This window comes from Bos indicus x Bos taurus, chromosome 6 (genome assembly GCF_003369695.1).
Source record: "Bos indicus x Bos taurus breed Angus x Brahman F1 hybrid chromosome 6, Bos_hybrid_MaternalHap_v2.0, whole genome shotgun sequence".
NCBI lineage: Eukaryota > Metazoa > Chordata > Mammalia > Artiodactyla > Bovidae > Bos > Bos indicus x Bos taurus.
The window spans coordinates 94,433,862-94,455,687 of NC_040081.1; the positions used below are offsets into that span (position 1 = coordinate 94,433,862).

A 21,826-nucleotide genomic window follows, 5' to 3' on the forward strand; every position below is an offset into this window, starting at 1 on the left:
TTCCACCGTCCACCGGAAACTAGATGGTATTTATCCCCAAGGATGGTATCTTGTCAGTGTCTGTCCCACGTTCTGGCTGAAAAAGTTCTCTGGAGTGATGTGGAGGTGTCCAAAAACCCACGCCGTGTGGAAGGGACTGTTTCCTGGAGTGGGATGGACAAGGTGGGAGGAAAGGGAAATGAGAAAACCACTTCTGATGGGCAGCGGGTGTGTGAGCGTGTAAGAGTGTTTTGGTCCCCACACCGCCCTCCCCCCCTCAGCTCTCCACCCCGCGAGGAGGAGGGACTGCCACGCGGGTGCCTCGCTCGTTCGCTAGAACTCCGGGTCGGGACTGCCCCGGGATTCAAGGGGGGCTCGAAAGGGGGCAGGCCTCTGCTCCCCCTTCCCAGGGGCCAGACCCCCTCCCGCACATTTCCCATCACACCCCCAGGCCTCCGCTCCCACGCCGCTCGGACCCCAGCCCCCCGCGCGCCCCGGGCCCAGTCGCCCGGCCCCTTCCCTGGCACCCGCACCCCCGCCCGCAGCCGAGGCTCCAGATGGCGGCTCCTCGCGCTCGGCTCGCGGCCCCCAGACGCCGCCCGGCAGCAGCCGCCGGTCTCTCCCTCCCTCCCAGCTGCTGCGGCTGCGGAGACGGCGACTGCTCGGCGAGGAGGGCGGGTTCCTCCGCCGGCTAGGCTTGGGGTAGGAGCCGGGCCGCCGAGGGGCGCGCCGGAGCTGTGCCCGCGGGGAAGGAGCCCCGCAGGCCCCAGGTGAGGAGCGCGCGGGGTAGAGCGCGGGAGGGGAGGGAGCCTGCCCGCCACCCTGGCACCCTCACACCACCTCCGTCTCCCGACTTCCCTCCGCCGCACCACCTCCCGGTCCCCGGCGCCGCGGGCCGAGCCGGCGCGGGACCCCAGCACCCGCGGGACCGCGGAGGTGAGCGCCGCGCAGCCGCCAGGAGGGGGCGCCCAGCACCCCGGAGCCCCTGCCCGAGGGCGGATTCCGCCCGGACGTCCCGCCCCGGCCCTTGTGGAAGGCTGTCCCGGCCCGAGAGGTGCCCCCTTCTGCCGGAGAGCGGTAATGCCCACCAACTGCGACCACCCGCTTCCTCGCTTTTCTCCACTCTTCTCTCTCGCTTCCTATTTGCCTTTTTCCCCCCCCTTCTCGCTTGCCAGGTTCCCTTCCTTCTCCCCGCCTGCGCATCCTGGACCTTTCCTCTCCTTTCCCGGTCCCTTCACCCGCGCGGTCAGGGTTTGTCCGCCTCCTGGGGCGATGGGAAGGGGGGTGTATTTAGTGCCTAGGCGCTAGCTCCCCTCCGCAGGTGCATCCTGGTGGGCCCTCCGAAAGCAGCTCTGAGAATGGCGGTTCGAAAGGGTTGAGATCACCCTCTTCCTGACCTGGGTCCGTTGACTCACTTGGGGAGGGGAGTGATGCGTTTAGGAGCAGTGCTTCCCCTGAACACGGACTTCGGAATTCTCTTTACTGGACGAATGTGTGAAGTTCAGCGGCCTGGCACTGAGCCCTTTTCTCGCACCCTAGAGTCAGGACCCTTCGAGGGCATTTTCCCGTATAGAAAGCCCGATAAGACTTTAAAGTCCGCCTCCCCGGACAGTCCTCCCTGCGGTCTTCCATAGAAATTGTGCCGGTATCAGGGTAGAGGGGGGGAAGGCGCTAAAAGGTCTCGGCGCCTGGCGTCCCCTCTAATTCCCCCAGGGCTTGCGCGCGTGCCCACAGGCCCCCTGCCGGTCCCTGCGCGGGACCGTCTGGCATTAGACCCCCCGAGAGTGCGTCCCGTAAGCTCCCGGTACAAATCCCCTCGGAAATATTAATCACAACCACCAGAAAATGCAAAATGTGTGCCCGCGCCGTGTCTGCCTTTTAATCCCGAACGTAATTCTGCAAGGCAGCATCAGACAGGGGCTCTATTAATCCCTTACACGAGCAAATGCAATCTCTGACCTACTAGACTTGTTTTCCTGCAATTTCACGAATAGTTGGCCTCGCTTCGCCAGAGGAATAACCAAAGACAGAGAGAAAACCGTGAGAGACTGGCGACGCGACACAGCATCGCAATAATGGGGGTGCATGTCATTCCGGAGGTGCTCCTGCCGTAGAGTGGGATCGCCGGCCCGGAGCCCTGAAATTCCTGTAGGGGCGGTTGCGGAGTGGGCCGGTGTGGGGAAGGTCGAGTGAGGTAGGCGGCAGGCGCCCGGGGAGGTTGGAGCCCAGAGGAAATCCAGTTCTCCTTCCTCCGAAGCCTTCGGACACAAATGACCTCCTCTGGGGCTGACCCGTGGCAACGGCGCTAGGGCAGGCAGAGGGGGTCAGCTCGCTAGACGGAGGGGGTCAAGGTTTCAGCCCCTGAGGCCTGTTCCTCACACTTGAGATTTCCCTCTCCACCCTTCTGTCGTTCAATCAATCACGTTTCCCGTCTCCCGTTTTATTCAAAACCGTCTTCTAGTTCCCTCATAATCGTAATTTGCACCATTGCTTTTTATCTTTGATTAATTAGGAAATCGAAAAAGATAATGGAGGGTCGGGCCAATAAATTAGCCTCAGGAGCCGACGGACGGACGTCTGGGACTGCTGTGTGGGTGGGCACCGTCCGCGGAGGCGGTTTCGGGGCGGGGGTGGCTATGGCGCCGGTCGGACAGGAAGGGGTTAAGCGAAGGCGCGCGGTGCCTGCAGATAGGAGAGACCCGCTCGGAAACCTGCCCAGTGGGCGCGAGCAAAGACTTCTCCCGAGTGCACAGTCGCCAGTGATGTTTAGTTTTTCCTGTTTGGGTCTAGAGAGGGAGAGAGGACAAGACTGGGATAGGGTGAGGGCGGGACTCCCTATTTCTTCCAAAGACGCCTCCTTTTTAGCGGCAGAATTTGGTGTTTTCAGGTTGGGGTCTATTTCTTCCGGAGATGGAAACTTAGATTTACTCTTGCATCCTTTCCTTCCCTCTCCATTTGCCTACTGGTCTGAAAGAGGGTGGGAGGAAGGGAAGAAGCAAGGGAAGGAGAGAGAGAAAGAGATTGAGAGATTCTGTTAAGATCAAATCAGTCACTCCCTGGCCCCAGAGCAAAGCTCCTCACGTGGAGCTGTTCCCGGCCCTCTCCCAGGCGCCCGGCGGGTTTCGGATTCTTCTTTTCGCCCTCCGCGAAATCGATCACGCCTCCCAGACGGCTGAAGGGGGGCACTTTGCCACTCTTCATAGCTTCGTCCCAGCCTCTTTAGCTTTCAATTGAAAACCAATTAAAGGTTTCTATAAATCTGTTAGTTCCCCTTTTATCTGGAGACCCCTGATGCATGCGATATTGCCCTTTAGATGCCTCTTCCGTGTTTTGTTTTACAATTGTTGTATCAATATAATGCCGCCTTTCTTCTCCTGTCTCTATAGATACAGATACACAAGGCAAACCAAAGCTATTCAGTCTCCTCATTTGTCCAGCAGCCTAACAGTGGTGCCCTTTCTCTGCTGCTGCTCTCCCTGCTTCGGGAGCAGCAGTTATGGTAGAAGCAGATGGCTACTGATTGGGGGAGCTTTGTGGCTCTAATACTGAATACTTTATGGAAAAGGACTTTAGCATGCTTCGTTGGGCAGAGGAACAAGAGGATGAGATTTATGGCCAGGAAAAATAAATCTTTTCTAAGTTGCAGCTCCTTCTCACCAGTTGTTGCCTTTGCCCTGGAATGGGGTGGGGGGGTGGGGGGGTGGGCAGTGAAACACTGAGGATATGGTTTTATTTCATTTCACTCTCCTTTCTATTCCAATGCTTTTTAGTCAAGGTCTTAGAGGAGAGCAGAGGAAGAGAAGTTTATGAAATACCTTAGATTGCTGTTGCTGCATCAGTATTTTCTGCCCTTAAGAATAAAGCAGAAGGGTATGGACTTGAATGCTGTTTGGGGCCATGTTTCCCCCGATGGATTGTTAGTTCCTGGTACAGCATTATCCTCCATTATCCTATTATCTATGGAGAACAAAAAAACATATCAGTGTTCCCATCTGAAAAATCAGAGGACCCTGGTATTGAGAGGATGAGGCAAGTGATAAAGCATATGATGATATAGGTGTCTGAAAGGGTCTGAGCCTTAAAGACGACTAAGGGATACCTATGAATGTAAGCTCCTGGACTCTAAATTGAATTTTCAAGCTTTGGAGAATATATAGATCCCATCCCTCCATTAAAGGCCTCATTCACCCCCAAGATATTTCACCCCTGTATCTTCCCCTCCCAGAAGCCAAAAACAGAATGTCACACAGAAACGCTCTTAACATGCCTACTGGCAGCCAGGTGCAGAGAGATGGAGGCCAACCCCAATTCTGGGTCTCCTATTCCATTCCCAAAGACCCTTTGTCTCAATATTCAAAATGCCATTCTCTACTCAAGACACATTTGTTGAGCATCTTCCATGTTCTAAGTTCCTTTTCCCTGCCTTTCCTATTCTTTTACTTTGTCCCTAGAAACTAAAGAGGAAGAGCCAGAAGGAAAGGCATGTAGCTTTCAGAAGTGTCACCTAATTTACTGCCACAAGCTGCCTCTTCCCCGTGGTGTGCACTACCACCCAACATGGCCACATGCACCTTTACATTGTTCCTCTCTGAAGAGGATAAAAAGATTAGGAGAACTAAGATTAAAAAACTGTATTTACCCAGCATTTCAAAGTGGCAGACACTGAGATGCTTTAAATAATTAACTGTTTAGGCTCTTACCATGTGCTAGACTAAATGCCCCCAACAGGCTTATCACCTTTAATTCTTACAACCCTTTGAGTTAAGGATTATCAACCCTAGTTCACAGATCCCCTTCCTTCACAGGAAACAGGAGAACAGAGAAGCTAACCCAAGCAACTGGGCCAGCTGGGTTCTGAACCCAGGCTTGCTTTTACAATAGTCATGGTGACTCTGAGACCAATGGTGTTTCTGCTATTTTCCAAACAAGGAAATTAGACCTCAGAGAGGTTAAGTGTGTGCTCAAAGACACACAGGTAGTAGACTGCAGGCTGGGGTTCAAATCTAAGTGTTTAGGATCCCAAATTTTGGTCCAATGGTTCCAGGACCCTTCAGAAGAAAGAGCCCACACTGACCTCTGTTACCTGTCCCTGCCCAAGCAGGAGGGTTCATGAGACTGTAGGCCTGGGGCAAAGGCACTGCGACTGCAGAGGCCCGAAAGCAGCAGGGACCGGGGCAAGGAGGCTTTGCCCCAAGCCCTGGCCTGGGACTAGGGGGCGCCGTGCAGCCCACAAGGCCCCGCGCAGACCGCGTGTGGACGTCGGGGGCGGGGCCAGGGTGCGACCACGTGGCTGAGGCCCGGCTGTAGTGCAGGTCCGGCAGCTATGAACGCTAGCGTGTGTAGGGGAGGTCCAGGAATGCCCACCCGGTCTCAGGGCCACCTGCTCCTGAGCCCCACGGTTGCGCCTCAGCCCTTTGTGGAAGAGAAAGGGCCGCGCGGCTCCCAGGCCCTGAGTCCCGGTCGGGGCCGGCGGCCGGGGCTTCAGGTTCTTCTGCCCCACCCGGCTCTGGCATTCTGGCCAGGGCACTTGAGTCGGTCAGCGCTGAGTTCCCAAGCCCATCACCCCACGGGGTCGCGCTGCCCGGATTTGCCCGCGTTTCCAACGTGCGACGCTGCCAGGTCTAAAGAAAAGACTCAGGCCGGAATGAGGGATAGAAGTCCAATCTCCCAGGATCCTGGCCGAAAAACCGCTCGTTCTACCGTAAAGTCTGTGTTTGGGCCCTTGGGGATCCCTGAACACCTGGACACATCCCTCATACCTTCTTACTTTATCCTCCAGGACTTCCTTCCTGTTAGAAACATCGAGAAATCCTCAGCCTTCACTGAGTGGCTTTGAAAGCGGGGGCACAGTACAATTCTTAAATTTTCTGAAAGGGAAGCCAAGGCAGTGTTACTATCAGTAAGAGTAGCCAGCACTGAAATAGGTGTTTAATGTGTGTTAGGCATTTTTCTCTGCGCTTGCTAAATATCAACTCAGCCCTCACAGTAACGTCATAAAAAGAGCTGTCTTTATTACCCTTGGTTCACAGAAGAAGGCCTAAAAAACGGACGGGTTAAATTCCTGCCACGCGTCAGGGGTCAGGATTTGAACAGAAGTAGATAGTTGCTCTGATAGAGTCGTGGCCTAAACTTGAGTTGTTGGTGGCCCTTCTCGGGTCAGTTCTCTAGACGTCTGAAAAGAACGTTCCTTTATGAAGGCATTGAGACCTCTCTGGGACGGCCAAGGCTGAAATGAAACTAACTCCGGCTCTTGGAAGTAATCCCTTACCATCTGCTCAGCAACTGGCTTTCCAAAGCGCGCTCGCCCTGGTTTCCTCACTGAGTCCTCCCCGCGACCCCGGAGGCAGCTCTGGCCAGCCTTAGTTCGCCCGAGGAGAAAATCCAAGGCTGGGAAAGGTCACGGGCAGCTCAGCTAGTAAAAGATCTGAAAAAGGGGATGGGGGCGCCGTGTGAGGACCGCCCAGAGGGGCCTGTGGGGGGTGGGGGGAGCTGCGGTACCCAAAAGCCCAGCGCTCCAGAAGCCTTACCACAGGAAAACTAGGCGCTTAGCAGGAGGCCAGAGTTGGCGCTAATTCCAGGGAGGCGGTAGGAGACTGGAGGACGCAGAACACTTGGAGGGGAGGGGGCTTAACTGCACTTCCTCCCACCTTAGGCCGGCGCGTGTCTGTCCCCGCACTGGGAGCGCTGCGTGTCTTCTTCTTGCTCAATGTGGCCGGCTTGCTAGCGCTGCTTCTGAAAGAGTAACCCTCCTCTGAAAGCTTGTCTGGTTCTGGCCAGTGTCACTCCAAATGTGATGGGAGTGTTGTCTGCCCTCTGTGTACTGTCCGGGTAAGGCTCTCTTTGGGTCCATAGTGAGGAGACCTCCTTAGCCCACCAAGTTCATCTCTGTCATTCGGCTTTCTCTGCACTCATAGCTCTGTCCCCCTTTACTGAGAACTGCAGACTGCTGCGGGGAATCCAGATAATCAAGAATTGTCTTAGGCTAGCAAACATTTCCCTGCCTAGCCTTGAGGCCCAAATGTCTGGTCTAACTCAGCTGTGAGTGGCTTTAGGGATAGAAAAACTAATTCAGTCCCCCAGATAAGAAATGGAACTGGCTGCACTCTCAGAGCATTGACTTTCGCCAGGACATTTTCACAAGTTCAGAAGCTCCTTGGAAACTTCCTAGTATGTCAGTCAGGTAAACTGACTCTAGAATGTAGATAACACTGTGAGGCACCTGATTACATACGCAAGATACTTGAGTGATATATATAAAACACATTCTTCAGAACTCTATTGTTTTGCTTCTCTGGGAGCAATTGCTTTCCTGTATGATGTCACATATTTTCTCAAAACCATCTTACATGAAAACATGCAACAAGAAGTGACTACTTTGTAGACATGCAGCCAAGAAAAATCTCTCCTTTCCCCTCGCCCCCCCCACCCCCCCCCCAACATATACATGACCATGTCTGATCAGGTATAAAATTGTTCAGACAGAATTGGATTATAGGTCTTCAGGAAACTCAACATTCAGGTCTTTAAATTCAGTGTATTTATTCTTCTCAGGAATTTGTGAATTTTTTTTCACAATTCTGGATAGTATTTATTTTTAAAGTATGGGTTTTCTTTAAAACTTTAGAGGACATTATGAATTATATCTTGGTTACCTTTATATTACATCACCAGAAGACTAGCAAATCAATGTGGAAGTTGGCTTTTCAGTAAGAAAGTATTATACAAGAGAACAAATACAAGTTTCAGTCCCCCTGCCTATCATTTTTGCCACTTTGTAATGTACATGCAATATTGCCTATAGTAGTGATGATATTACTATTGTTCGTGACCTACACTGATCGTTTTTTAGTGCTGATGAAAAAAGCTCTAGGCCTTCCATCTACTATTTTGGGAGACATTCCCCCTGTGGTGCTAGATTAATACCCCCAGATTAAATTATGAAATACATGCAACTCATTTGAAATCATGAAAGATAATTTTCACTCAAACAATCCAATTTGCAAGATGACCAGGGAAGCAGTTTGTGTATGAGGACATAGTTTGTGAAAAAATCAAACTATTTCCAAGGCTCTAACAAAGTAATGTGAGTCGTCCCTGTTGTGGTGAGTGATGGATATCTATTGCCCCTATCCTTTTCATTCTTCTTCTTTTTTGCCTCCCTTTTTGTTAGAGAAAATCAGATGTCTCCTCAGGCTTCAGAAAAGTATGCCATGGACAGATTCTTAGCTAGAAAGTCCTGGGTGTGCATGCATTCTGACAAGACCCCCTTCCCAGGAGAGGAATGCTATATGCTGCTCAAAGGTTAGCTGTGATCAGGTGCCAGGGAGTCAAATCTGCCTAGTATGAACCCACTATTTCAGTAAGCATCTCTTTTAACCTAGGAGTCAAACTGGAGTCTTGTCTCTTGAGGCTCCTGCATTGGTAAGGTGGATTCTTTACCAACTGTACCACCTGGGAAGCCTAAAATAAAGGGGAAAAGAGGTAGAAGTCAGGTGCTGAGTACTGGGATAATTCCCTTGTCTTGGCTGTGTAAAGAAATTTGATGTAGAGCCTCTCAACTTGATGGCATTCCTAAGGCCTAGAGTCAGTCTTCTCAAAATCTGATGATCCCTCCAACCTGAGACTGCTGGACACCCCTTGGTCCCCTATCTGTCTGGAAACCCTGACCCAGAGGATAAGGAGGGGCTGACTATGGCCCTGTCTACATTTTCTTCCTCTTACCCTACTCCACCTTGGAGAAGGAAATGGCCACCCACTCCAGTATTCTTGCCTGGAAAATCCCATGGACAGAGGAATCTGGTGAGTGGCTACAGTCCATGGAGTTGCAAAAGAGTCTGACACTACTTAGTAGGTAAACAACAACCCTACTCCATCTACTAAGGTATATTCAAGGACTGTATGTATGATTCTGGGGAGGACTTTGTAGCCTGAGGATTAGACGGAATATTCCTTGCTAGATCTCTAGATAGTCACCTGGGAGGGGTATAAAATCTGGGAGAATGCAGGGGGCCAGGATACTGGATAGTAGATCTGGTTCACGGGTTACATTCACACAGGTGAGCATGAGGCATTCAATTCATTTAGTGGTTGCCTTCAGGATCACCACAGTTTCCTTGCTCTGCTGGAAGTCATTTTCAGAAGCCCTTAAGCCAGCTGACTACGATTTAGATCCAGGAGAGAAAGTGAATTGCACAAAGGCTATCTAGCTCTAAGCTGAACTCCAACAGAAGGAAGGGCAAATGGAACTTGAGATCCCTCAGAGAGAAGGTTTTACAGCTATAATGATGATTGCAGTTGTAGCAACAGGATTAAGAACAGTTACCATCTATTGAGAAAGAGGAAGAGCCAAAGAGAGAAAAATGTGAGTGAGGAGTAATGATCCCTGCAGTTGGAAGCTGGAGTCCCTCTTCACAGGCTACAAAATTATCCATCCTTTGAGTCTCTGGCTGTCCTAGAATGAGCCTAGGAAACATTAATTCATTTATAACCTATTGAATCTGCTGTAACCCTTGGTGAGGAACAGACCCAGACTGATTTTGCCATGAATATTTATATAAAGTAAAGTGCCCCCTCCCCATTCCTGTAAACCTTTATCCAGTTCAGCCAATTGCCTCTTCTTGCCTCTAACTTATCCCTTAGAAAGTTCTTTATCCTCCTTGGTAAGGCTAGGGCAGTGCAGTACCCCTCCATGAAATTTCTTAATCTGTCTCCCCCAATCTCCCCATAGCTCCTTCCAGATACCTCCCTGTAGGAAACTAATATGTTTAGGAAAAAGTCTCCACCATCTATCTGCTTCTTTGGCATCATCTTGTCTTCCAGTGTGAAAATATATAATATTATATACCTATATATTTCAAACTAAGTCTTTGCTGGTGTAGTGATTTGGAGATATGATTGGAGGGAGATGAGCCAGGACTTGGAAAGGGAGAGAGAAAGAAAAATAATGTTTCATTCTTATAAAGTAATAATCCTTCTGAGTGAGTTATTCTTGGAGACTTTACCTGCCTCCTATCACACAAGTTGAGATATTTGAGGCCCTCTTTCTCTACCCTGGGAGGAAAAAGGACATTTCCATTGTAACACTCTCAAGTATCAGATTTCCTTTCTTACCCTTTCTCCACCCTCTCACTTAGGTCATAAAAGGCACCATCTCAGGAATCATTCATCAACCTCTCTCCAGCCTTCTCTTCCAAAACAATACTGCAGTTGTCTACACATGTATTTTCTGCCATAACTCCAAGAAGCCTTGTTAAAGTGGGGCAAGGCAAATACCCTCACTCTTACTGCCATCCCTCTAATAAGTTAATTGGAAATAAAATCCGAAGGAAGAGAGCTCTGAATATATGCATAAACCCATTGTTCCATGTGAATTAGATAAAAAGTATTGACCGAGATATATTTTTATAGTACTGTTTGAGGCTGAATAAATGCCTCAACCCTTCATTTAGTATCAGTGAATTCCAATAAGTAATAATTCAGGATGATTTCAAAGTGGTTTATGCACCATTTTAGCCCATAGATTTCTAGAGAAATTAAAGTAAGTTGTAGATTTTCTTTACCTCCAATTAACAGTTTTCACTTAGGTCACTTATACTACCTAACAAAATATGCTTTACTTAAAATACTAGAAAACCCTCAAAGTAGGAATTTGAAACTTACTCTTATTATATTTGTGGGGTTTGTTGTTGTTGTGTGATCCATCTAATACATAAGACAAACAGTTGGTTGGATTCATAAAATGTAGGAATTTTTTTAAAATTTGGGGACTTTTATGTAAAATCAGTAGGGGAAATCTAATTAGGGGGCAAGATAAGTGAGATTGAGAGAATCAGATAGCTGATTCTCAATACATCTCTCTCCTCTTTGATGTGTAGAATCTTAGTTATTTTCTAGCCTGACATTTGGAAAGCCAAGCTCCCTCACCCCCAATTTCAGTGCCAAAAACATTTATTATTTTATACAGATTGGAGTCTAGGTTTCAGTACCTCAAAGAAGACATAGTCCAAATGCCCTTGATATTTAAGAAAGGAAAGGCCAGGGAAAAGAAAAATGCTTTCTGCCATTTAGATTCTAAGGTTTTCCAGAATGCTTTTATTCTGGGGTAGATCTTTTTATACTTACAATATGTAAGATTTTTTTTAAAGCGGTTTGCATGGACGGATGACTTTTCCTGGGAAAAGCAAACTTCCTATTCTCTTAAAAAACAAACAAAAACAGTAAAAGAAGGCCCTGAGGAGTGTTTTGTTCTACAGTTTGGGAATTAAGTTTGAAAACACTGCACTCCCCCACCCCCATTCCCCATCCCTTGCCACCTCCCCCTGCCCCCCACACACATTTTTGCTGTAGTTTCTTAGGGACCACAACTCTCTTATGGCTACTTCTTTATCTTAATTTGCTGTTGTTTACACCTTCTTCCTTCTCTGAATTCACTTAAGTGAATTCTAAAACACTGCAAGTTATTTTTCAGATGTTTGAGATAATTCTTTTGACATTTCTAATCCCATCACCCTTTCTTTAAACAAGTGATGAGAGATGCTTGTGTGTGTGTGTGTGTGTGTGTGTGTGTGTGTGTGTGTGTGTGAATGAGATGAGGGGAATAATGAGTGGAGCATCCAGTTATAAGCCAAATGGTGACTTTGGCTTATAACTTTGCAGATTTTTATATAGACACATATGAAAACTCTCAGCATTAAGCCTTGGTCATTACGTGAGTTGCCCTTAGCCAAACTATTTTAAAGTGTGGACAAGTATAAGAGAAAAGATACGTTCAGATGGAAGGCAACTGCAGTTTGAGGTTTCTTTGAAAAGTTGATAACTAACCTGAAAATTAAGGGCGAATTCTCCCTTTACTTCCTAGTATATGGAGATTTTGCAACTTTTCTTTCTTCAAGTCAGCTTAGGCAATGGGCCCTGTCTAATCAGAAGGGTTCCGAATTTATGTGTGGGGGGCGGGGAGCGGGAGAGCAGGGAGCGCGGCTGGCCAGGGCTGGATGAAAAGAGAGGGGAGGAGCGGGGGTGACAGGAAAACTCAGTGGGAAATTCCTCGCACTGTTTTTTAATTTCTCCTCTGCAGAATTCTTTCCAGGCCTCCTAGTACTGTGGGAGCCAGGGGTAAAGATGCTCCGTGCCTGATTGCTTCACTGGGTTCCGGAGGGAGGTCTCAGAGTATCAAAGCACACACCTTTTCCTTTTAAGCTGCTCTTCGCCAACCCCCAATCCACTTACCTTGTTTGAACACAGGATACAAACTAGGCTGTCTCAAGTCCTGGCCACTTTAACTGGCTACTCGTCCGATTTATCCTAAAGCTAATGGATTGCCCTCTTCAATGTAGTGGTGGTGTGGGTGGGGCTGAAGGAATAGGACTGTCTATACCACTCAAAAGGTCTTTCTTCCCTTAGGAGCAGAGAGAGTTGAATGTCAAAAAAGAACCCCGAGACCCCCCAGCGAAAATGTGTGGCGGAATCCTGCAGAAGGAGTCAACTTTCAGGGTGTTAAAGACTTCCAGTCATTAGCATCAGCTGCTGCACTAAAGGGGCAAGCCAGCGCCTCTAAGTGGCTTAGCGCACAAACGAGGCTTCCGAGACGGTCTCGGCCACTCCATCCACTCTTCCACTACCTGCTGGACGTGAAAAGCTCTCCAGAGCCCACCTCGGTAATAATTTTTACTTTTAATTCACCTTCCCCAACCCCGGGGGTCTTAGAATACCGGCCTCCCCTGGCAGGGGACCCCCTTGGGGACTAGGCGGAACGCGCCAGGCTGAGGGCAGAAGCGCAGGAAGAGCTTGCGTCTCGCAATCTGGGTTTTCTTTGCCACCCGTCTCCTCCTCAGCCCTTCTCCCTCCCGGTACTTGTGTACTGGGCCCAAAAGACCCCTGTAAATCCCCTTCGGAGGTCTGGCGGCGTCTCTACTCCATCCCTCTTACCCAACACCGTGTTCAAGGAAGGACTGAGCCAAGTTTTCACCAAAGCGCATCCTTTTTGAGTCTTGCTCTTAAGGGCTTGGTAGTGTGAGCGCTCCTGGAGAGCGCTGGTGAGGGTTTGTCAACCCCCTGGGCAACTAGCTGCGCGCATCAGCTGCGGCTGGAGGGGCTAATCCACAAACCCCCTTCCCCTCCAGAAAACTCAGACTCGGGGAAATGCGCGCGGGGTCCTTGCTCGCTCTGAGTGAACAACCGTTTGCCAGGGGTTCTCCAGGTGCCAAGAGAAACGGGAAAAGGCCCTCTCCAGGTCTTTTTGGTACTTCCCTTTCCGACCCCCAAGCTGATCACCGCCCCCAACCAGTCCCAGAGGGCCCAGGCTTTCGGAGGAGTTGAGCCGGGCCGAGCTCCGAGAGGCGTTGCCACATGGGGAAAGAGCTCAGGGGCTGCGCAGGGCGCGGGCAGGCCGGCGAGACCGCTTCCAGGCAGGCGGCGCCGCCGGAGGGAGCGCCCAGCCCAGCAAAGAGTTAAAGGGAGGGGACGTGGGCTGTCACGCGTCATTGGGCAGATTATGTGCAGCAAACAAAAAGTGTGTGTCTGCGTGCCAGTCAGTCACTGCATCGGGCCCATCTGTACAACTCTCTCTTCTCTCTCCTCTCCCTACTCTCCCTGGTTTCTCTCTCTGCGTCTCTCCATCTCTCCTCCCTTTAGGCAGAGCCTACTTGACAGCAACACCAACACCTCTCGACATGGAAATACACTGATACAATAGGCAAAAGAAACACTCGTCTGCATCTCCCGGTTCCAGGTGGCCTTATTGGGGCGGTTTGATCCTGACCTTATTCCTGGTAAGTCTCTTTGCCTTGATGAGGGTGGGGGAGGCGGGGGGAGGAAGACAGGTTTGGTGGGTAGAGTGGAGAATTCTGTCCTCCGTCTTCTCATTATCCAGAAGAGGGGGAGGAAATAATTGTGGAGGGGCTTGCTACTGCCAACAGGGTTATACAAAGGGAGGGGCGGGTGGAGAGCACTTTGCCCAAGAAAAAGCCAGCGACTGGGGCGCGCGCGGCCGCCAGACAATGCCTGCCTACGGGGGAGGGCGAGCGGCTGGCAGCAGCGACGGCTTTCGGCAAGCTGGGCCGACTCTGGGAAGATGCTCCGGGCGGCTGGGAACCCGGGCCTAGCGGAGGATGCAGAGCTGCGAAAGGCTGGGCGGCGAAAGCGACCGCGCGCTGGCGGCAGAGCCCAGGCTCTAGCCCAGCGCTTATTGTGAGCGGCGTGAGGCTCGTGGCGGCCGCCACGGCGACGCGAACCCCTATTAGCGCGGCGTAGCGAGGAGCTTTTCACCGTATTGTTAGGTAGGACTGCATTTTAATGACTGCGTCCCTGCTGTTGCCCCAAGTGACGGGGCGACCTCTTGGCACAATGAGCCGTTTGTGTGAAAGAGACTTTTAAATGGAAGAGAAAAATTGGGGCATAAAACGCTGAATTGAGGAAACTGAAAAGGAGAGAATAGAATTCGGTTGAAAAGGAGGTTCTGAGAGATGCTGAGAGATTTCAAAAAATGTATTTAAATGTGCAATTGGAGATCAGAAAGGCTACCTTGGGTGGGGTAAAATGCCCAGAGGTAAATGCTGTAGAATAATAAAGGGAGTTTCTACTTTACGGATATTTTCTCTGATTCCTCTCTGGCAGATACAGCCCATACTTGATATTTGGAGGAGATAGCAGAATGAATGGAAAAGAGGCTGACCAAAGTTTCCTGCTCTGTTAGCTGGAAAAGGGGGGCGGGGGGGAGCACTACCTTCTAATGACATTTGCAAGATTAACTGGTTAATAGACATTAAGATAAAAATGGACATTACCAATATTGTTCCAGAAAGAACAGCTTCTTAGGAAAAGAATTGGGTTTCCCTTTCCTGCTAACTGTACAAAATATACTTAAATATCTGCCAATAGCAACATTATTGAGGAAAAATCAACTTGGAGGAATCTTCTAATCAGTCAGCGAAAGTGAACAATGCAATTAGTTCAAAGCTGCTTTAAATTTTACATATGATTTGTGTTTTTTTTTGACGATAAGTCTTGTAGTGGGGGGGTGGGTGTCCAATGGCAAAGGAAGGAAAATGTGTCTTTATGACAGCTTAATAATAAGAGAGCCCACCACTGGGGCATTACTTTCTGAATTGCTGCAGATTAAACAGCTGGAGAGCCTACTGAGGTCTACTCAAGCGGGGCTGCCCCCTCTTGCCCAGACAAGGTCCGATCTGGGGGAGCAAACATTCACCAGTCATTACACACGCAGTATTTCAGACAGGGGACACTTCAGTCCTGCTCTGTACCTGCTCACTTCATGAGGCACATGCGACTCTACCCACCCCCTTGTATAACAAGGTAACTGGGATTCACCCTCATCCATAAATAAGCATGTCGAGAAGAAAATAATTACCTCTGCTTGCTGCTTTTAATTAAAGCCTCGGAGGGACAGTGTTGGATTATGGTAATGAGCAGACACACGTCCCCTCTTGTAGGCTGCAGAGAAAGGTTAGCTGACACGGAATCAGTGGCCCTGACACTCCACTTGAAATCCATTCGCCATGCTCCGCTGTCTCTGCCTGCTCACTAGTGCTGCTCCCCTCTTTGGAAGAAAAATAAGATAAAAACCAGCTCCCGGACACCCAACTCAATACACAAGAGTAAGGGAGAGGAGCTTTCCCCTAAAGGTTAGAAGTTTCTTTCTGTCTAGAAAGTCTATAGGCTAGCAAAAAAAAATCCTTTTGTTCTCCACTTCTCTCCCCCTCCCCCCCCAGTCCTGTCTAATCCTCCCCCAAGGTAAGTCAGAAAACATTTCCTCTTTCCTAGCCCCACTTGTCTTTCTTTCTAGCAGTCAGTCCACTCTGAGCTCCCCCATCACAATTCTCTTTACATTTTTAAAGGAAAAGAAAGTACTCTTCCTTGGCATCTTTGTCATATGCCAGATTTAATCTGCCATCAGCTTTATTTTTGAAATAAGATCAATGCAAAAACCAAGCAAATTCAAGAAAAATCTGTCTAGTAGTCAGAACATTCTGCCTGGATTCAGGAAGGCAAAAGGAGGAATGTAAATTCGCTTCATCTGTCCTATGTATCTGTCTCCAGTGATGGAGGATTCGGGCATCCAGCGAGGCATCTGGGAGGGAGATGCCAAGGCTGTCCAGCAGTGTCTGACAGATATTTTTACCAGCGTTTACACCACCTGCGACATCCCTGAGAATGCTATATTTGGTCCCTGCGTCCTGAGCCATACTTCCCTGTACGACAGCATAGCTTTCATAGCTCTCAAGTCCACAGACAAGAGAACGGTCCCTTATATCTTCCGGGTAAGTCTTGGTTTATGTTCTGTAGGATATGAGGGTAATATCCTCTTAAAAACAGACTAAGAATCATTCGAATAACAAGCTGAGACAGGTTCTACATGTAGAAAATGCAGTGATACATGCAATTCTATTTTACACACCAGAAATTAGAAAAGGAAAATCAAACTCCAGAGTATTGTCAACTGATTTTTGGGAATAAGTGACAAAATTAGATTTTGAATGCCAGATGTATCTAAATCAATGCCTGGATTCTGGGCTTTCCTGAAGATGAACACCACTTCCTTAACTCTGTGGGAAATTTCACTAGGATTGAGGCTATTTGTAGGCTAAGTGCTTCCTATAAGTACTTTTCTGTAAATATTAGGTGCATTCACCTTCCAATCCCAGAAGCCTTCTGTTCCCTGGAATATTACTCTTTCTGGTTAAGCTAGCTAGTGTCTAGAGTTTGTATTTAAATAAAAGTGTTAGTGTTTTGACAATACAACATCATTCCAGCCATATGTTTGAGTGTGAAAAGTCCTGTCACTTCCTATTCTTTCTTTACAAAGAACCATTAGTTGTTTAAGCAAAAATAAGGAAGATGAGCAAAAGTCACAAAATAATTTCTAAAATCTAAGTTTGCTTTTCACTTCTAAAACAGACAAAATTCCACATACTTTTGCAATGTGGGATAATCTAGAAATCAGTTCTCAAGAGCTTAGCACTAATTTGAATTGTAAAAAAAAAATTTGCTAATTTGGTATTCATCCAATATATAAAAAAACAGGACTTTTCTGGTGGTCCAGTGGTTAAGGCTCCGCCCTTTCAAAACAGGGGCACAGGTTTGATCCCTAGTCTGGCAACTAAGACCTCACTACCCCTTTGGCTAAAACACACACACACACACACAAGCCTGACGACTTAAATAATCTGTATAATTAATGCAGCTTGCCAGGGATGTTATCTTGCCTGCCAGCTGCAAACATGAGGATGGGTGTTAAGTCGGGTCAAGTTTTTGGAAGCTTGATCTCAGATAATAATTCTTAGAGAAATAATAACAGCGGAAATGGCCCTGGCTCCTTTGACTTCATTCCCTCACAAGAGTCTCCCTCCCTCATTCCCTTCCTTCTTGTATTCTTTCTTTTCTCTAAACTGTAGGTAGACACTTCAGCGGCGAATGGTTCCTCCGAAGGTCTCATGTGGCTGCGTCTGGTCCAATCAGCCAGAGATAAAGAAGAGCAGAACCTTGAAGCCTATATAAAAAACGGACAGCTGTTTTACCGCTCTCTCCGCAGGATTGCCAAAGATGAGGAGTTACTAGTTTGGTACGGGAAAGAACTGACCGAGTTACTCTTGCTCTGCCCCTCTAGATCCCACAGCAAAATGAATGGTAGGTTGGCTCAAGACCTGAGTCCGGGCCCTTAGCTAGCAGAGGGGCGGAGGGTGGGGAGCGTTGGGGTCACTCTGGCGCCTGGGCGAGCCTTCCCTCCTTTGGGGTTCCTTGTAGAGAGCTTCTGAGATATAGTCTGGGGTGAAGCTGGGACAGCTAGGTGAGGATGAATCGGGACACGCTAGGCTTAATTCCTGCACTCTCCTCAAATCTGGAGGGAAAGTTAGACTAGGTCTTGTCCGATGTTCTTGTTTTCAGGCACTCAGACCCTGAGAGGTGAAAGAGGATTTGTGGAGGGGGTGATGGCAAACTGGCCTAGAGACGATGCTGAGTAATCGTGTGTGTGTGTGTGTGTGTGTGTGTGTGTGTGTGTGTGTGTGCGTGCGCGCGCGCTGTTTGCTCACTAAGCAGGGTCGTCCCCTTACACATGCCTGGAGTGCAGCCAACGTTTCCAGTTTGAGTTCCCCTATGTAGCGCATCTGCGCTTCCGCTGCCCCAAGAGACTTCACGGCGCTGATCTGAGCCCCCGAGAGGAGCAAGGCGGCAGCGTGGGTACCAAGGATCACGGAGGCGGCGGCGGCGGTGGCAAGGACCAACAGCAGTCGCAGGAGGCACCCTTGGGTCCCGGCCCGAAGTTCTGCAAAGCCGGTCCGGTCCACCACTACCCGGCCCCCTCCCCCGAGAGCGGTAACCCGCCGGCGGCTGGTGGCGGCAGCGGCGCGAAGCCGTCCACGGACTTTCACAACCTGGCGCGGGAGCTGGAGAACTCCGGGGGCGCCAGCAGCTGCTCCCCGGTGCGGAGCCTCGGCGGCGGCAGCGGCCACCAGGAGGCGGAGCTGAGTCCCGACGGCAACGCCGCGGGCATGGGCAAAGGGAAGAGGAAGTTCCCGGAGGAGGCGACCGAGGGCGGCGGCGCGGGCCTGGTGGGGGGCCGGGGCCGCTTCGCCGAGCGGGCCCTGCCGGCCTCCAAGGAGGACCTGGTGTGCACGCCGCAGCAGTACCGCAACTCGGGCAGCTACTTCAGCCTGGAGGAGAACGGCCGCCTCTTCGCGCCTCCCAGTCCCGAGACGGGAGAGGCGAAGCGCAGCGCCTTCGTGGAGGTGAAGAAGGCGGCCCGGGCGGCCGGGGGGCCGGAGGAGGCGGCCGCCGATGGCGGGGGCGCAGCCGCCGAGGAGCAGGACGCGGGCGGCGGCGGCTCCTCCTCCACGCCCGTGGCCGCGTCCCCGGCCAGCACCGAGAAGCTGCTGGCCCCGCGGCCCGGGGGCGCGCTGCCAGGCCGGCTGGAGGGCGGCAGCCCGGCGCGGGGCAGCGCCTTCACCTCGGTGCCGCAGCTGGGCGGTGCGGGCGGCGGCGGCCCGGGCGGCGGCGCGGGCGCTGGGGGCGGCGCGGGCGGGGCGGGCGGGGGCCAGGGCGCAGCGGCGGACGAGCGCAAGAGCGCCTTCTCGCAGCCGGCGCGCTCCTTCTCGCAGCTGTCCCCGCTGGTGCTGGGCCAGAAGCTAGGCGCTCTCGAGCCTTGCCACCCCGGCGACGGGGTGGGCCCCACCAGACTGTACCCCGCCGCCTCCGACCCGCTGGCCGTGAAGCTCCAGGGAGCAGCGGAGCTGAACGGAGGTTGCGGGGCCCTGCCGAACGGCGGCGGCGGCGGCGGCGGGCTGCCCAAGCAGAGCCCGTTCCTCTATGCCACCGCCTTCTGGCCCAAGAGCTCCGCCGCTGCGGCGGCCGCAGCGGCGGCGGCTGCGGGGCCCCTGCAGTTGCAGCTGCCGTCGGCGCTCACGCTGCTGCCGCCCTCGTTCACCTCGCTGTGTCTGCCCGCGCAGAACTGGTGCGCCAAGTGCAATGCCTCCTTCCGCATGACCTCCGACCTAGTGTACCACATGAGGTCGCATCACAAAAAGGAGTACGCCATGGAGCCCTTGGTGAAGCGGAGGCGGGAGGAGAAACTCAAGTGCCCCATTTGCAACGAGTCCTTCAGGGAGCGCCACCACCTCTCCAGGCACATGACCTCGCATAATTGACACGGAAAGGACCTCCGCTTTCCGCTCGCGCGCACGCACAGTCAAACCACCTGCAGGAACAAACACGCGAGGACATCCACCACCTCCTTGTGACCGAAAACATCACACCCCGAGACACTCGCACACACATAGGCACACACACGTGGTCTCCCGCAACCCTTACATCCAGATGTTTACCTGTGACCTACACCACACACACACACACACACACACACACACACACACACGAGACAGGATGGTGGATTTTTGATCGGGTGGGTTGTTTGAAGGGTTTTCTTTTGAATGCACGCATTTTCACTTTCCCAAAAACAAAGGTACATTTTTAAAAATGTCATATATTGCAACATATTGATGCATTTGTCATACGTTTCTACTTAAATTATTAAGCACTTACGGTTTAGATGTAATAATTATATGTAAGGGCAAAATTTATTTTAGATATAAAGTAAAGGAGGAGGGTGAGATGCTTCCTGCGTTTCTTGATTACAGTTTGTGTTCTTACAAAAATAAGCAAAACAAATAAAAAGGAGGTAACCATTCAGTTTAAGTTTCCAGGGGGAAGTGCATGTATCATGAAATGATTATGGACTTCAATGAAGAATGTCATCATTATGTAAATATGTATTTTCTTTTAATACAAAGTGTAATTTTGTGCCAGTGAAATGGAGTCTGAATAGTTATGTGTTTCTTTTATCCCTGGAAAGATTTATTAAACTTTATAGATTATCTGGGTATGTTGGATGCTTTGACAATAAATGACTATTTTCCTCAAAGCAATTATTGGGAAAGTGTTTTAAAATGTTTTTTGTAGCTAAAGGCTACACTTTTGAGTGCGTGCTCAGTTGCTTAGTAGTGTCTGACTCTTTCCAACCCTTGGTTCCTCTGTCCATGGGATTATACTCTGAGTAGATACCATGTATTTTCATTGAGCCCCTGAAAAGAAGAAACTGCAAAAGAGAGGAATGATAAACCCTGCCCCACTTGTATTATTTACTCTAAGCCAATTTTGAGCCTAAAAGTGAGAAGACAAGGTGATTATTGGGAAATCTTTATCTGGAAAGTGTTGCACTTCTTGATCAAAGCACAAATCATTTAAACTAAGATGCCTGCCATGAAGCTAACCAGTGTCTGGGATGTCAACATTTTCAGCAGTAGGATAAGTAGCATCTTCACAAGTGGCCAAAGACAAATGATTTTCAGACCTGGATCAGGGACAACAGGTGAAAAGCCCATTTTTGGTTCTTACTAGTGATGCTTGCATGGAGGGGTATCTTGTGCTCTAGAACCCTTTGGCTTTCTGTCATTAGTCATTAAGAGACCCTTGGGAGAGTTTCTCCAGAAACTAAGGTGAAATGACCATGGTAGTCTATGTATTGCAAGGCCCTCTAAAGTTCTGAAGAGCTGCACAGCCTCTGGAAAAAACTAGCCCTGAAGTATTACAATACAGACCTAATAAATTTCCTCTTCTCCCTGCCCTTCCTCTTATGAAAAGTCCCTCTGTACTCTTCATATATTGATGATAGTTCTTAAATAGTGTATGTATGTAAGTGTATGTGGTATGTAGAAATCAGTAGATCAAAACCAAATGGTCCTTTAAGTCTCAGGGTAGCATGCACTTAATCCATGGGCATCTTCAGAGTGGTCATTCTACAGGTGCTCTAGTAACCAATACTACACTGGTGTATGTATCACAGGAGGTGTTCCTTCCCATTTTTAATTCCTTCATGTCTTGCCAACCCTCCCCTATGTCAGAAGGAGAGTATTTGTGAAAAGTTCTGAAATGGGAGACTTGTACAAGGTCTTATTGCAGACCTTCAATGGCCTTCCCTAAAAGGATTTTAAAGACTTCATTATCTTAAGGGGACTACATAGCAAGTTACAATTAGGTAAACAGAGACTAGGGGTAGGGCAGAGATGGATCCATAGTGTGACCACTGAGATGGGTGAAAAAACAGGTTGACTTCTTAAGATTACCCAAGTACTTTTTGTGCTACATTTCTTTGAGACCTGGTCTCAGTTTTCCTAAGCAACAGTCTGATTATCTGAAACACTAATCCCCAGCAAGATGTGATGAGAAGAACAGTCCAAAATTCCTGTTCTGTTTCTGCTCTGCATGATTAGTAGGACTTGCATCATTATTGTTGGTATCATTACTTTATCTGCATTTTGCTTTTCTTGTCTGTGCAATGAGT

At 49.8% G+C, this 21,826-nt stretch overlaps 1 protein-coding gene across 3 annotated transcripts; it reads left to right on the forward strand.

The window, feature by feature from the left end:
- The first annotated feature begins 275 nt into the window (after window positions 1-275).
- On the forward strand, window positions 276-20,411 carry PRDM8 (PR/SET domain 8). Of its 3 annotated transcripts, none has more exons than XM_027544860.1 (6): window positions 276-749; window positions 12,379-12,632; window positions 13,609-13,745; window positions 16,033-16,253; window positions 17,388-17,619; window positions 18,028-20,411. In XM_027544860.1, the coding sequence occupies exons 4-6, from the start codon at window positions 16,035-16,037 to the stop codon at window positions 19,632-19,634; spliced, it is 2,058 nt and encodes a 685-aa protein (XP_027400661.1). In that variant the 5' UTR covers window positions 276-749; window positions 12,379-12,632; window positions 13,609-13,745; window positions 16,033-16,034; the 3' UTR covers window positions 19,635-20,411. The 3 variants fall into 3 exon arrangements, with proteins under 3 accessions (XP_027400661.1, XP_027400663.1, XP_027400662.1); XM_027544862.1 differs by having other exon boundaries at window positions 279-749; window positions 18,031-20,411; XM_027544861.1 differs by lacking the exon at window positions 276-749 and adding an exon at window positions 968-1,056.
- The last annotated feature ends 1,415 nt before the right edge of the window (window positions 20,412-21,826 follow it).

Coding starts and splice junctions, on each gene's coding strand:
- PRDM8 (XM_027544860.1), top strand. CDS start 16,035: ATGGAGGATTCGGGCATCCAGCGAGGCATCTGGGAGGGAGATGCCAAG. Junction 16,254..17,387: donor CGGTCCCTTATATCTTCCGG/GTAAGTCTTGGT, acceptor TCTAAACTGTAG/GTAGACACTTCAGCGGCGAA. Junction 17,620..18,027: donor ATCCCACAGCAAAATGAATG/GTAGGTTGGCTC, acceptor TTGCTCACTAAG/CAGGGTCGTCCCCTTACACA.